The sequence below is a fragment of the Rhamphochromis longiceps genome, linkage group LG20, assembly GCF_057381845.1.
Source record: "Rhamphochromis longiceps isolate RC_006_pf linkage group LG20, R_longiceps_female_GT1.1, whole genome shotgun sequence".
Lineage (NCBI taxonomy): Eukaryota > Metazoa > Chordata > Actinopteri > Cichliformes > Cichlidae > Rhamphochromis > Rhamphochromis longiceps.
This window is the reverse complement of record NC_140576.1, coordinates 7,743,346-7,759,123: the sequence shown is the minus strand read 5'-3', so window position 1 is coordinate 7,759,123 and position 15,778 is coordinate 7,743,346. Positions and strand designations below refer to the sequence as shown.

Sequence of the window (15,778 nt, the reverse complement as noted above, 5' to 3'; positions counted from 1 at the left end):
TTAAACGATGCAAGCAAAAGAACACGTAAATATTTTGGCAAATATTTGAGTTATTAACACGCATAGGTGGATTTTTGCTAATGTTGGTTTCGGTCACGTATGGCGCCGCTGCTGGCAGCGTGACCCAGCAGTTCCTGTGTTTACAAGATCTGATGGTGAGCGGCAGCTCGGCACACAGCTTTACAACTTTAAAGGTTTGACCAGAATTTGACCCCTACGAGCAATAGACCATTTGTAGATTTAGAGGAAAAAATGACAGCTGTCACTCCAGAAATCATGCGGGTACATGAGTGTATTTGGTTTCACAGTAAAGCATGTGATACACCATTTGTTAAGATGAAATATTGAACAAGATTAACAAGTTTTTAAGGAGGTAAATATCAGCGTGCTATGTTCAGAAACCAGAATACATACACAAACAAGACTTCAGGCGTATATGAATAGAATTATAAAAACAGAATGCAAGGACATGTTATTGACTGTACATTTTTAACTGTATCACCTACAACTGCCATCACCAACTTCACAGCCAAGTCAGAGAGGCACTTCACAGTTTACACTGATATAATCACAGTAGTACTGTAATAATCCTGCTGCAAAGCTGCTGCTGTATATTTACAGTACTCGACACCGTATTTCCACAAAGACATGGCAACTTTTTTAACCTGTTATATAAACCAGTGAAGCTAAACTTATATCTACAGACAAAAGAACAAATGAATACTTTGATCATGACTACTGTATAATCCTCATAATAAACGACTATATCGTGCACACAGAGCCATAGCTGACTGACTGACTGAAGTTAGTCAAAGGTACTGCATCAGTGCATCATTAGCAAATCAGTGTGGACATTTAGTACATTTGCAGCTATGATCACCGCTGCAATAACTAGTAGCCAGTGTTTCGCACCCAGCTATGCCACCTTCACTGTTTTATCACTGCGAATAGCATGGCTCGTATTACTTTTCAACATTTTTTTCTCCTTCTTTGGTCAAAGATTTTTTTTAATCCTTTTTTTGGTCTTTAAGGAGAAACATGCTGCATAGAATCATCAGTAGCACCGTGTGACAAAAAGATAAAAACAAATGAAGAAAACATGCCTTTGCTTAGGCTGCTGCCCCCGCGACCCGACCCCGGACAAAGCGGATGACGATGGATGGATGGATGGAAAACATGCCAAGTGTGCACTGATAACTGATGTTAAAAAGCAAAACACTGCACTAGAATTGTTACTATCTAACCTGTTAAGAGTAAGAACGTTTTTTTTTTAAAAATATATGAATTTCTTCTTGTAGTATTTTTTCTTTCTTTTTTTTATTATTCCCAGTTTTAACTCAGTGCTGGACTCCATGATTATTATCCGTTGCTAAATTTAAAAAAACATGTTCATCAGGATCTACTTTCTATAAAAACAGGATCAGTGAGCAACAATGCTAAGTCTTGATATAGACACACAAAGATGGTGTTTTGTGCAGGTACAATATGCTAAAGCCTTTAAAAAAATACAAAGAAAAAGAAGTTTTGTCTTTATCCGGACTCATGTGTTCTTCATTTCTCTACAAATAACTGAAATAAAGGCACTTCTTGTTACATTTTAAGGACACTCCAACTGCATAACTTGTTTGTGTATATCCTAAACACGGGACCCCCCCAAACAAGACGTTTTACATATTTCGAACTTGAACTTATTTCGAACAGTGTCTGCATTGCAGACTTGCCCTTTCTGCTACATACTCGCTTCACTGCAGCGGTCAAACATGACCGATGTCATGTGGGATTCCTGCTGTGTTACATGAGGAACACTTATCTTTGTGAGAAAACTTTTAATAATAATGAACAAGATTTCTGCGCTAAAAAATCATTTAAACAGTTAGCTGCGATTCATCTGTCCGGATGTCACAGAAAGCTGTCCTCGGTGCCGACAAAGGAGAACCCATTAAAGGCGTTGCTGGAGCTGGTGCTGGGATTGAACTCTGGGGTCTGACTCACTGAGTTAGGAACCATTTCTCTGGTGAACTCAGGATCAATATGTTGAGTGTCAGCTGGGCCCCTCTGAAAGATGAAACAATTTTAAGCGTAAATAAGGATGACTGCTATTATATGCATTATATACAATGCATGACAAGGTGTCCTAAATGTAAAACTAATATACAGCGATGCACAGGCCCATTTGTCTAACTTAAGTCTAACTAGTGAACACTGATCTAGAGAAACTTCTGAAAGCTGGTGTTAAAACCAAGTTTAAATAGTAATCGATTAAATGATGCATGTGAGTAAATTCAGATCAGCTTACTCGTTGACATCAATATACTGAAAAAGCCTAGAAGCACAATAAATGATCCTTATTTTCATTAAAGATATAAAGTATAATATGTTTCTATTTCATATGTAAAGTGATTGAGAAGCAAAGCCACACCAGTCTTTGCAACAAGTAAAAGAGTTTCAACTACATAATGACTAAGAGTGCAAAAGGTCAGAGGGATTTCCTTGCATTAATCTTTAGCTAGATAATAACATAAGATGGGATAAAGAGATTCAGGGACAGATCTGAGAGGGTTTTACTGGCTGATCGCTCTGAAACATTTGTGGTGAGTGGAAAGAAAACAGAACACCAGCTAAGGTGGAGATAAGTGGTTAATAAAGTCACATATGACGAGGCAGGCACACAGAAAAGACACGAGCAGGCGGAGCAGCAACTCACCACATTAGGGTTGTAAGGAGGGGTGATTCTCTTGTGGTAAAGGTCGTCCCAGTTGATCGGAGTGAAAAAAGTGTGGTTCTTTATTTCTAACTATAAATAAAAGAAAGAAAAAACTTCACATGCTTAACTTTTTCATGCCTTTCATAAAAACAAAATCACACATATAGTGAATCATGTAGAACAAAGCCAATAGCTGCTACATGCAAGGTAAATGTTATCAGAGGGCTTGGGTGTGGAGCTCTCTTTAAAAGAAATCCAAAACTCTTAAATAAAGACTACACCCAGCTTTTATTTGCGCCAACATTTATTGCAGTTATCCCTATTCTAAGACTAGGCTTATATCCTGTCTGGGAAAGCATCTGTTTTAATATGGAGCAAAGACCGAAAGACTTACAAAGTCTGCGATGGCTCCCAGGCGTCTGTGCTGGTCTTTCTGGAGAAGACCCATCAGCAGAGAGCAGGCGGCCTCAGACTTTCCCGGAGGCAGCATCAGCGGCTTGTGAAGGATCCCATCGTACATTTCACCAATATCACGGCTGTAGAAAGGAGGCTGAAAAGAAGGGATGCAATAAATATCATTCATATGTAACATATCAAGTTTCTTTTTAAGGGAAACGAGAGAAAAAATGTTAGCAGTTTCTACCAGGAAGTCATCATGGCTGCGTGCCCAGTAAATGACAAAGGGAAAAGAATTCCTCATAAAATGTAACTCAAAATTCAATCAGTCTGTGTCTTTAAGATGTTTAACAAAACACACCTTGTCCAAAACCTTTCTTTGACCATTTACGACAAGGTCTACTAAAAACTGAGGTCAAATTTGGATCCACATATAGGAGGATGGTTTTAACCTTTAACTACTTTTTTCTGTGAGTACCACCAAAATAATGTGTCTTACTTTTGCGGAAGACTACTTCTTGGTAAAAAATTAACAACAGTACAGTACTGCCAAAACTCATAATCCATAAACCCTAAACAAATACGCATACCAGACTGAAGAGCATCTCATACAGCACGGCTCCCAGGCACCACCAGTCCACTGTCCTGTCATACGGTTCCTTACGAAGAATCTCTGGCGCCAAATACTTTAGACACATGATAGAGAAAAAAAAATGAAACGATCCAAACTTTGGGTTATCAGGGAACATTTGCTTCCTACAAACTATTGTTCACCCATAGTCTGCATGCTTGTGTTTATATAATGCAATCTTCTTTATCTGGTCCACCTGTTCAACTGTTTGCTAATGCAAAGATCTTATCAGCCCACCAGTAACTCTTTGCCTTTAGGCATGTAGATATGGTCCACATGATCTGCTCACATTCAAACAGAGCACCAGAATGGGGAAGAAAGGTGATTTAAATGGCTTGACATGGTTGTTGGTGCCAGACAGGCTGATCTTTCAGAAACTGCTGATCTGCTGGGATTTTCATGCAAAACATCCAATGAGCTGCAGCTCTCTGGGTGAAAATGCTGTGTTGATGCTGGAGGTCAGAGGAAGGCTACGGTGAGTCCAATAACCGCTTGTTACGAGCAAATTACGCAAAAGAGCATCTCTGAACACACAACACATTCAAGCTGATGGGTTACAGTAGCAGAAGACCACACCCACCAGGTCCTGCTCCTGTTAGTAAAACTGAGCCTACACAGAAAAAACTTTTTTTTTTTTTGCGACAAATTGATTTGGATTGTAAACAACATGAAAACATGAATCCATCCTGCCTTGTATCAGTGGTTCAGGCTGTTGGTGGTATAATGGTGTGGGGGATATTTTACTGGCACACCTTGCACACCTTAGTAGCAACTGAGCATCGTTTAAATAGCACAGCCTGCCTGAGGATTGCTGCCCACCATGTCCATCCCTTTATGACCACGTGTGTAGTCATCTTCTGATGGCTGCTTCCAACGAAATAGTGAGGCATGTGTCAGAGTCCAAATAATCTCAAACTGGTTTCTTGAACATGACAATGAGTTCACTCTATTCAAATGGCCTCCACAGACACCAGATCTCAGACCAGTAGAGCGCTTTTGGGATGTGGTGGAACAAGAAGATTCATGGATCATGGATGTGCAGCCGACAGATCAGCAGCAGCTATGTGATCAAGTCATGTCAATAAAGACCAAAGTCAGGGTGCAGGTTTAGCTCAGTGTGTTGAGCAGGCGACCACATCACAGCCATGCGGCTGAGAGCGACTGGCCCTTGTCCGACCCGCGGCCCTTTGCCGCATGCCCCCCCCCCCTCTTTCTGTGCCTCTGCTTTCCTGTCTTTTCTTCACTGTGTCTATCAAATAAAGCTGAAAAAGGCCAAAAAATTAAATATACAAAAAGACCAAGCAATGTGAGTAATGTTTCCAGCACCATGTTGAATGCATGCCATGGAGATTTAAGCCAGTTCTGAGGGCAGAAAAAGGTGTCTAGCCCAACAATAGCAATGTGTAACTAATAAAGTGGCCAGTGAATGTGAATTTAAAATATGCTTCGTAAACGTTTACTGAAAAAGTTTTTTACTCACTTCTGGAGTGCCACAGAAAGTCGAGGTGGTTGCCTCTGGCTCCACACCCTCCTTGCACAGCCCAAAATCTGTCAGCACCACATGGCCCTGCGCACACAAAACAGTGAGTGACAAACACAAATAAAGCCTTTTTCCCCTTTAAAGTGTTAAAGCAAATGGGCTGATCCTGACTCACCTGACAGTCTAAAAGTATATTTTCTGGCTTCAGATCTCTACAATGAACAAGAACAAATCAGACCGTCAGTGCAAAAACATATTATTACTTTGTATTTTCAATTTTTGATAAACGATAGGTTTCAATAAACGTTCGAGCGTCTCTTTAACCTGTAAACAATGTTGAGAGAGTGAAGGTAGCCGATGGCGCTTGCTACCTCAGCCGTGTAGAATCTCGCTCTGGGTTCTGAGAAACACCGCTCTCTCTGCAAGTGGAAGAACAACTACACAAAGAGAAAGACGGGCGGAAAGAAGAAAATAAAATTATATTGAAAATTTTCAATGCATTGAGAGATGAGACACTTCCAAAGTCTCAGGAAAAAGCTCGGTATAAAAAAGGTTTTGACTTGCTTTGCTTTTTGAGTGCTGCAACAGCAAACAAGAGGAAAACAACAACATGACATCAACTATGTCTCATACCAGTTTCAGTTTAGGCTTCATCATTACAAATGTGGACAAATTTGCACAATAGGTGAAATAAAAACCATCTGATCAGTAGACGGAAATATGTTAAGATTTTAGATAAGACATTTTCTAATCTGTGGGCTTTTGTTTCAGTGACGGGAAGGTTCACTCTTGTACCTGTAGGCTGACTATGATAACACTATAAAACTAGCAAGAATTGAAAGCTTGTGGAAATCATCTGTTGTACTGCACTTTGTCTAATCTTTACTGTTTTAGCAAGAAAAAAGCGAATTTGTAGCAGTTACACAAAAGAGAACAAAAATAAGCTAGAGGTAGATTGTTTGTGATGACAGCAGTACTTCGTACACTGATGATGCTTGTTACAGTAAACAAATAAATCTAATTGCTTCCTGTCACCCAGGAAATTACTAATATATCCTGTACAAGTGGAAACAGTTTGTGTCATAAGTGTACTGAACAGATTTTGGAATCCGACCGCTATACGGGCTGCAAGGCATCGGTCTTGTTGACAGTGACCTTATTTATTACAGAGAGCATCTAATGTCATTGCTTTTTAACTTAGCACCTTTAATTGAAACAGTCCAACAAACCATGAAGCTACAGTCTACAATCTTTAATGTTAAATTCAGCTCATTTAAGAGACAACTCAAAACATTTTTATTTAAAAAAAAGATCCAGGTACTTTTTTAAAAAGAAATCTCTGAAAACTCTGATATTCACCACGCTCCAAGCCACTTTCTGACAAAGTCTAATGAACTATGTAAGTGGAAACGATTTATTTATGTATGTTAGCGCATGTACCTCTCCGCCATTTACATAGTCCAGGACAAAGTAGAGCTTCTCTACAGTCTGAAACGAGTAGTGAAGCCGAACCAGAAACGGGTGTTTGAGGCTCTTCAGCAGCACGTTTCTCTCTGCCATGATGTTCTTTTGCTAAAGAGGGAAAAGGAGAAAAATAAGTTCTGGAGCTTTTCTGCTCCATGTTTTTTGACAAAAAGGCCTTAAATCATTTTATTTCACTATAAAATTTGAAATGCACGTACGAACATAAATAAATATTGTTTATAATTCACAGAATATATTTGCAGTGATGATGCATAAATAATACAAAGAAAAAGGAAAATAAAGGAAACATGTTTAACACACATCCTGTGTAATTTATTTAAAAAATGGCTGTAATTCATAAACAGTTAATGTAAAGGTTTTGAAAACCCGAGAGTTTGCACTTTAATCACATTTTGATAGTCCAAATTAAAATCCAATGTGATGATGTAGATACTAAAAAAAAGCATGAATAATGTGATTGTTTTTTGCCCTGGAGTTACTGCGCTCACATGCTTCTGGACCAAAAGAAGCACATCAATGACTTCTTTTCATGCTGCTAACTGAAATCAGTTGAAATATGTGTACTTTTTTTTTTAATTACTCATTAAACATTATTTGAGCCCCTTTTTAAAGTAATTAAAACAGTGATGTGCAAGTTATCTTTCACACTATGAAAAGCTTATTTCATTACATTATTTTATTTCATTTAATGTCACTTTATGACAAAAAGGGATGACTGAGGAAGAAGGTTGCCAGTGAGCATGGTCAGTAATAACAATCAGTTTGTCTAATCAGCAATTATGCTGTCTAACAAACACCTGGCCTGGCTTTTTTTTCTGGAGGCAATAAAATCTGTTCTTTGTACAGAGCTGTAGATTAGATAAGCCTGAGACCCTGTTGCTAGGTAAAAACTCTAACAACTATCAAAGATCCTCACTATCACAGAGGGAACCCTTGGACAGTTATTTTCCATCGTCACCTCCTTATCCTGACACAATTCCAAAATGCATTTCAACTAAACGCGGATTACTGGACCTTTAAAACACATTAACACAGTGACAGCAGAGCCCACCTCTTTTTTCTTCAGGATGATTTTCTTCTGCAGGACTTTGACAGCGTAGAATTTGCTGTCGGCTTTATGCTTGGCAAGCAGGACCTGTATGGAGGTTCACTTGTTAGTGCCTTGTTTAGCAAACAGTCTGCACCACCATCTCAGCATTCTGCTTTCAGGATATTACATGAAAGTAGCGCACGCAGCACAGATATGTCGTCTGTGGAACCAGATAATACCGAGAAATCTGATAAGTTTGTTGACACAAAGCGCAAAAAGGCCTGAGGTGGACATGAAGCCACAAAAACGCCTATTTTTTAAGATCTTTAGGAGTTGAATGTCCATATTTATTATGTTCCACTGGACGACGCTCAGGAGACCGAAAGAGGCCTCAGTGGATTGTACAGTTAATGATTCATGAAGAAAGGAGCACATTTCGATTAGACAGTAGTCAGCAGGTAGACTCTCACTGACCCCCGCTGCAATGTCAGCAACCGCACGCTATGTAGTCTCTCTCCTTCTTTCTAACGCCCTCTCACTTGTCTCACAAGGTCAGCACAGTAAAACCCTTATTCATTTGCATTAATACCATTAATACCTTCAACTGGATTTGTTATTTATTAATAAAAAAGGAAAAAATTTACTCGAGGAGCCGCTGCAGCCGCTGCACCTCCTTCAGTGAACTGAAGGAGGTAGAACAAGGAAATGACCGAGAGGAAAAAAAGCCAGGAGATGTATTAAACAGCAGAAAGATGGATCTATAAATAAGTAATTGTTTCAGTGTTACCTTTCCAAAGGTCCCTTTGCCAATGACAGCCAAGAAGTCAAAGTCAGTGGGCCTGGCACTGAAACAAGAAGGTAATGTATTAAAATTACATAATAACTTCTGAGATACTTTATTACTAACAGGATATAAATCGTGGATATAATGCTGGTAAGAGTTTCTCCTCATACAGCAACATCTCCTTAATAAAATACAGACTGTAGATAATTAAAGTTTCTGTTTGAGGTGCTTCGATCTGACATTAAGAAAGTTAATGGGGAGGTGGAGCTACATGCTGGTTAGTGAGTTACTGACTTTGGGTTTGCTGAAGGTCCCAGGTTAACATCATCTTGAGGAGAGGAAGGTGGTGTCCGCAGCTGGAAAAAAAAAAAGATTGATTCAATTGATTTATAAATAGGCTTCAGCAGCAGGAAAAGGATACATGTCACGATGTATTCGATTATCGAATGAAAAATACAGAAACTAAGGAGTTCGCAGTAAAATCTCGACAAGGTAAGGTGATGTCTAGCACCTTTGAAACACCAGAGCCATTCAAAAAACTTTAGAAGATCAAATTAAAACCAAAAAGATGAAACGAAGAGAAGAAAAGGCAGAAATGATCCCAGTAGTAATATTAAAAATAAAAACAGCAAACACAATGTTGGCACAGCTACCTGCTGGTTAAAAGCAATCATGAATAAAGGGGCTAGCTGGTTGTGGCATTAAGCACCATAGCAGCTGTGCATTTAGCTGCTATGGTGCTTAATGCTCATCCTGCTTAGTTTAAGATCTGTGCAGTGCACTAGCTGACCGGATCTACTGGGTTTGTATCCATTAAACATCTCAGATATGTATTTAGGGCCCCAAGCCTTTTAATGATTTATTAACAACCAGTAATACTTGTAATTCAGTTCTATATGTTACTGGAAGCCAGTTCAGGGAGCCGAAAATAGGTGTGGGCAATTTACAATTTTCAGGAGCTCAGGAGCAAAGCTGCTCAAACGTATTTTAAGGAAACTTGTGGGATGTATCTAGAGAGCAGTTATTACAAAAAAAGTTTTGTAATCCATCCAAATTCTTCCGCTTATCCAACTCAGGTTGAGAGGCGGGGTACACCCTCGACAGGTTGCTAGTCTGTCGCAGGGCTAACACAGAGAGATAGACGACCGCTCACACTCATATTCACACCTACGGGTAGATTTTTTACCACTTAACCTAACCCCCACTCAAAGCATGTCTTTGGACTGTGGGAGGAAGCTGGAGTAATTGAAGAGAACCCACACAGACACAAGGAGAACGTGCAACACTCCACACAGAGATGCTGGATTCAAACCCATAGTCCTTCTTGCAGTGAGGCAACAGTGCTAACCACTGTGCTGCCAGACATCGTTAAATTACTGCTAATTATTGAGTATAATACATATTTTCTCTGGTATGAATTTTGTTCTTGAAAAAACTTATTGCACTTTTTGGTTGAGACAAACTCTTGAAGTGGCAGTGCTGGAGGGCTTGTTAGTTTGTCTACAGCAGCAAACAGAGTCTGAGTATTTCAGGTGTTTTCATTAATAATGTTAGTAAAGTAGGATTAACTCAAAGATGTAGATACAGACACTGATTAAAAATGTCATTGTCAGTCTGAAGACTGCTTCTGCTCAGTTTTCTTGTAGTTTCTCTTTTGATCTGCTACCATTATAACATTTTTCCACAGTGCTTTCTGTTTACCAGAAACAGTGTTAACCTTGACAGGTGCAATGTTGTCAAGAACCCTGAGAATGTTAGAGTTACTGCTTGAGCTGGTCATCCACAGACTCTGCTATTGCACTATTACATCATACCAATGGTTTGCATAAATAAAGTACTAGTGTTTTCATTGAAATTCCTCTTTCTAATAGTTTTGAATGTGGCTTGGTGGACTGGGGTGACCATCAAAGAAGACACAAAAATGGTCAGACAGAACTACATCCAAAGCATTAGGATCAGACTCGTAACGGAGCTGATCTTAAGCCCAGACACTACAATTTTCAGGTCTTTTTGATGATTTTGTATATGAACACTGAAATACCAGAAAAATGTAAAAGGATCAAGATATGTTCAACATTATGCACCACCATTTAGTAAAGAAGAGAAAATATAATTCTCTGTAAGCCGTATGTTTGATCTGGTCAAGATTTCATGCCCTTCCTGATGCAACACTCCCCAGTTACCCAGGCTTGGGACCAGCACTGGGAGTACTGTGGCTTGTGGACTCCTGGACAGAATTAACAATGAGTAGATCAGAAGGAAAGCTCAGGTTCAGTGGTGTGAAAACAAAGTTAGAGAGGCAAGGCTGACTCTGGACATGTGCATAGGAGGGATAGTGGGTATATCAGATTAAGGATTAAGTGGAGCTGATGAGCAGGAGGAAAAGAGGAAGACCACAGAGGAGGCTCATGCATGCATTGAGGAAGGATATGCAGAGGGTTGGTGAGACAGGGGAGAATGCTAGGGATGGGGTGAGACTGCGGTAAAGGGAGCAGCCGAAAGTTATAGTAAAGAGGAAGATTGACACTTGGGTCTTGCGCTCTTTTAAATAGCAGTCTATTCAAGTCTGATCTATTCAGGTTTAAATTATGTGGATTAGGATTTTGTGAAAATCTACTCTGGAAATTAAAAATCCAGAACCAGAGGAAAAGACATACGTGAGGTTTGCCTCATTTAAACAGGGAAACCCATCAAAGGTTAAGAGCAACACAACAAATGCATAGATTTGTCTCGTCCTAAGTGATCACATCAAACAAATGGCACTGCTAGAGATCATGTGCTGAATCTCTAAAATATTGATTCAGTGTGACCTGATCAAATACGACGCGACATGAAAGCCAAAGACACTCCAGATGTCGATATCAGTTCACTCATTAGACATCTGCTAAACAAAGTAGGACTGGACTGCAGGCGCGTTTCCCTTTCACCCAACAGAGTAAAATAAAAGCATCATGATAAAATTACACTCACATTACAGTGTGCCATGGTTACTATACTCCACTCCCATCAGTGTTTGACAGACCTGCTAGGAGAGGAGAAATATTCACATTCAGTGGGTTCAGCAGCTTTTGTAGGGGTAAAACATATTCAATATTTATAGGTAAAAAAAATCTACTCATCTGCTCTGACTCAGAGGAACGTGGTCATCTAACCTCCGTAACCTGCGCAGGTGTTAACTCACCTCATGTGACAACAGCCTGAGGATCAAGAGGAGCTGGTAGTTCTGGTTTGTACTGAAGAGGATGCTGGAACAACAGAAAGACTGTGATGGGCCTCGTGTTTGTGTAGTGTGTGTCTGTGTGTGTGCTTGCATTACTAATGTTATGAAGGGAACACATTTTTACAGCGTTAGGAGACGCAAAAATAAAATCTGTAAATTTTACTCTTAACATTAGGGTGAGGGTTATGTTTCGTAAACTAGAGGTTATGGCAAGTTTTCAGAAAGTTATTGAAAGTCGGTGCGATGTCCTCTAAAGTGATGGAAACATGACCCTGTGTGTGTGTGTGTGTGTGTGTGTGTGTGTGTGTGTGTGTGTGTGTGTGTGTGTGTGTGTGTGTGTGTGTGTGTGTGTGTGTGCGTGTAGCGTGTCGGTGAACATGTTTATATGCTAAATATTGTTGTGTCTTTTTTCATATCTGTCAAAACATATGGGATGACCAAGATCTCTCTCACTCACACACACACACACACAAGCACATCCATCTAAACACACACACATAAAACAAAAGTCCCATTGATCTGAGGTCATGCTTTTCCTAGGAACCCTAGGCCTGTTTATCTATTTATAGGCAAATGAGGTGCTGAATGTCACATTACATTTGTGCAGATGCATTTATTGTAGTTTGTATATAATAATATTTTAAGGCCAGTTAGTAACCGAATCCGTGCAGTTTCACACCCAAAAAATAACGATTTTATGCTACATTAAATAATCTACAACTAATGAAGAACTCTCATAGACACAGACTGTCACTTACATAATGCCTTTCTAGTCAGTTTGAGCACTAAAAAAAGCTTCTTACCACAAGTCTTTAAACTTGATCACACACATTCACACGGTGCTTTTACTAACATTAACGCACTCGAACATTTCGACATGCAGAGTGGACGAGCCGGAGTTCGACCCAAAAGTTTTCCAATTGGCCTGATCCACATCCAGCTCAAAATTTTAGCTGTTAAAAAGTGTCCAGTTTGCCAAATTTTAACTTTAAGAGTGTGTTTCCACATTAAGATTGATATGAAGAAAGCACTCTATTGTTCATTTAAATGTAACCCAAAAAAAGTGAATAAATAGACTGCAGTTTGGCTATAACAGCGAACTTAATGCATTATTTAATAATGACACATTTGGTAAGGACGTGACAGGAGGTTAAAATGATGCACATTGACAGTTATGATAACCTCTTAATCTGCCACTAAAGCTACACTCAGCAAAACTACAACTCTGTTCAGAGATTAATCCTCAGAGCAAACCAGAAACTAACTCACAGAAAGACTCGTGTTCGCAAAACTAAAAGCTGGATAGAAAACTGAATCATACAAGTATAAAAACCTATTACAGAGCCTTCTTAGAAAACTGTGACTTTCCTTTAAAGAAGGGAAACGCTCAGCTACAAGTCAGTGATCTGAGTGAGAGTTGGGACTAAAGACAACATGTAGAGACTTCCTAACGGGGCTATCAGTACAGTATCATCAGTAACCCTGATCGATCACACAGATCACATATGGACGTGTCTAAATATCCAGCAGGCTGAGGTTGTTAGCAAGTTTTACAAGCAGACCTGTGCAATAATGATGAGCACCACAGTGACGCTCCACACTATCTGTGCACCTGTTATTATTACCCCGGATATAGAAAATGACCCGAGGAATAAATCACGCAGAATAGGTCAGAAATGATCAGCTCACCTGTGTGAAGGATGAGGTGATCCGTGCTCTGCGCGCTTCACACTGACAGGACTCCAAACAGAGCGCAGTCACAGTGGCAGCTTGAGGCTGATCTCAGGTCAGCGCATCTGCTTTTCACACGTCATGAGGGGACGTGGGCAGGACTCCACAGAGTGAATCATTGATGAAATGTTAGCGAGCTTAAAATAACAAGGCGGTGCAAGGGCGCAAACTTTCAGCGACCCTGCGTGCGTGTGCGTGTGCGCAAATAGCAAAATTTCCGGAAATTGCTGTGTGGTTTCAAAATAAGGTATGTAAGATATAAAATAATGTAAGACTGATATGTTTTTTAACCTTCCAAAGTTATTTGTCAAGAAAAAAGGTGAAACAGCGGTCACATTGTTATAGATACTTCAGGTATGTGGTTACATGAGTACATGAACCCTAACTTTAGCGTCATGTAAAGCATGCGTACTAGGGGTGCCAAAAAGGGATTTCCGATTTTTCTGTGTGGGTTTTTGTTTGTTTGTTTTCTCATGTGTAATTTCTGCGCACGCACTGTTAAATAAACTGTGTTTTAAAACTCATTTGTTTTGTAAGCATCTATCACAGATTGTAGGCCAATAAAATCATTTCGTTTAATTAGGGGTAGATATTTTTAGCGCAACACAACTCTTGTACATGGCTTGCTGGGCTATAATCTGTCAAACATATCTCTCACGAATGATATCAAGTCATTTTGAGCCTGAAAGAACATCGATGTCACAAGGTACACGTTGCAATCCATTTTTGCTCAGGTGACTTTTATATATCCTTAGTGTATCAGCAGCATTAAAAAATGTATTTTTCAAGAGAGATGTGGCCAAGAGGGCAGCAGAAAGTGCAACAAATACAACATCACAGTTCCATAAAGATATCTTAAGTGGGCAAAAATTGCTGTAATGATTATTATGAAAGTGCCATGACGCAGAGTCATAAAGACACTTGCCAGATATGTCAGTTGTGTATTTTATAACACCTTCATAAATGCTGTTGACTACAGTCTGTTTACTGTATGAGTAAATATATTCCTTATTTTAAAAAAACCCACTTTGAAACATGAGGAATCGCTTCTTGTCAGTCAGCCGACAGAAGCTCAAATTCAGTCCATGGGAATCAGTTATAAAAACTCATCAGTTAACTGCAAATCCAAGTTAAATATACCGGTATTAAAAAAGTTAAATATATAGACAGTCAAGTCTCTTGGTTTCTAACAATGAAAGTGCTATAGTTTTGTCCTTACAAGGACTTTTAAAGCTTTGCTATTAACTTTTTTATTTATATGTAGCCATAGTAAAGTCAGTGAATGTGGTCAAACTGACACATAATGTTAAAACTACACAGATTTTTCTTATGTTCATCATCTCTTTTGAACGTTTTGAAAATATACTAAAAAAAAATGCCAGTTCCAAACAGGTTGGGACAGGGCAGGGGTGACTCAATTTGAAATGGTGGAACAATTTCAGAATAATGGTCCTCAGCATAAAATTGCAAAGGCTTTGAATATCTCATCATCAACATCATCATCAAATATTGATTTTCTGGTTTGTCCCTTCCACACAGAGATTTTTCCATGTTTTGATGTTATTATATACTGTAGATGATGAGAAAAGATCTTTGGTTCCTCAGACACCCACAAATGCAGGTAATAGCTCTGTGATGCAAAGAAGAAGGCATGGAAACACTGGGCCAAAGATCTGAGGCAAAGAGGAAAACTGTTGTTAAAAGAAGCGGGGATGCTGTACACTGATAATCATGGCCCCATTTAAATTTACTGCACTCATATGTGACCTGTGACCCATTAAGATAATCTAGCTTCTGAAACAGCCCCATATAGTTCATAGACTGGTAACACTTTGGCCGTTACCTCATTTTTTGAGGTTGTCGAGTGGCTCTATGCCCGGTTAGTGGGGCATAGTCACACAGTCCCACAGTTTGAGAACAACTAAAAACAATGAAACTTCGACAGACTGCAGAATAAGTCAGTAGACTCTACTCCCAGCAAGGTTTGTCAGTTTAGATGTGTTTTAACACACGTGAAAGAACATTTGAATAAAAGTGTGTCATCTTCCCCCCAAAACACTATGTTATATAAAGATGTTACATGACAAACTAAACTAAAAAAGTATTTATGAAGTATTCATTGAACTCCCCGGGCTTTATAAATATCCAAGTCATTTTCTTTTAAGGTTTTATGATAGTGGTTTCAAACTCATTCTACATTGTGGGCTGGGCCAGAGCGATTAAATGATACATGTGTAAAGTTCATCGCTCTGACTGCCCTGTAATTAAATATTTAGATTATAAAGTTTTCATTAATTACCAGAAAATGTACTTGTAC

At 39.2% G+C, this 15,778-nt stretch overlaps 1 protein-coding gene across 2 annotated transcripts; it reads right to left on the bottom strand.

The window, feature by feature from the left end:
* Positions 1–274: 274 nt before the first annotated feature.
* Positions 275–13,570, bottom strand: sgk2a (serum/glucocorticoid regulated kinase 2a). 2 transcript variants are annotated; one of them, XM_085394022.1, is made up of 14 exons: positions 13,420–13,570; positions 11,692–11,755; positions 11,481–11,535; positions 8,805–8,866; positions 8,514–8,571; positions 7,748–7,831; positions 6,652–6,783; positions 5,536–5,648; positions 5,387–5,423; positions 5,212–5,298; positions 3,691–3,786; positions 3,099–3,254; positions 2,705–2,794; positions 275–2,055 (listed from the first exon to the last, which is right to left on the bottom strand). In XM_085394022.1, exons 3-14 carry the CDS (start codon positions 11,493–11,495, stop codon positions 1,900–1,902), a joined length of 1,086 nt encoding a protein of 361 aa, XP_085250148.1. In that variant the 5' UTR covers positions 11,496–11,535; positions 11,692–11,755; positions 13,420–13,570; the 3' UTR covers positions 275–1,899. The 2 variants fall into 2 exon arrangements, with proteins under 2 accessions (XP_085250148.1, XP_085250149.1); XM_085394023.1 differs by having other exon boundaries at positions 11,481–11,532.
* Positions 13,571–15,778: the final 2,208 nt, after the last annotated feature.

Excerpts from the sequence above, each read along its gene's own strand:
- sgk2a (XM_085394022.1), bottom strand. Across the intron at positions 7,832-8,513 it reads GCAAAGGGACCTTTGGAAAG|GTCCTGCTTGCCAAGCATAA; the intron begins GTAACACTGAAA and ends ACCTCCATACAG. Across the intron at positions 6,784-7,747 it reads TCATCCTGAAGAAAAAAGAG|CAAAAGAACATCATGGCAGA; the intron begins GTGGGCTCTGCT and ends TTCCCTCTTTAG.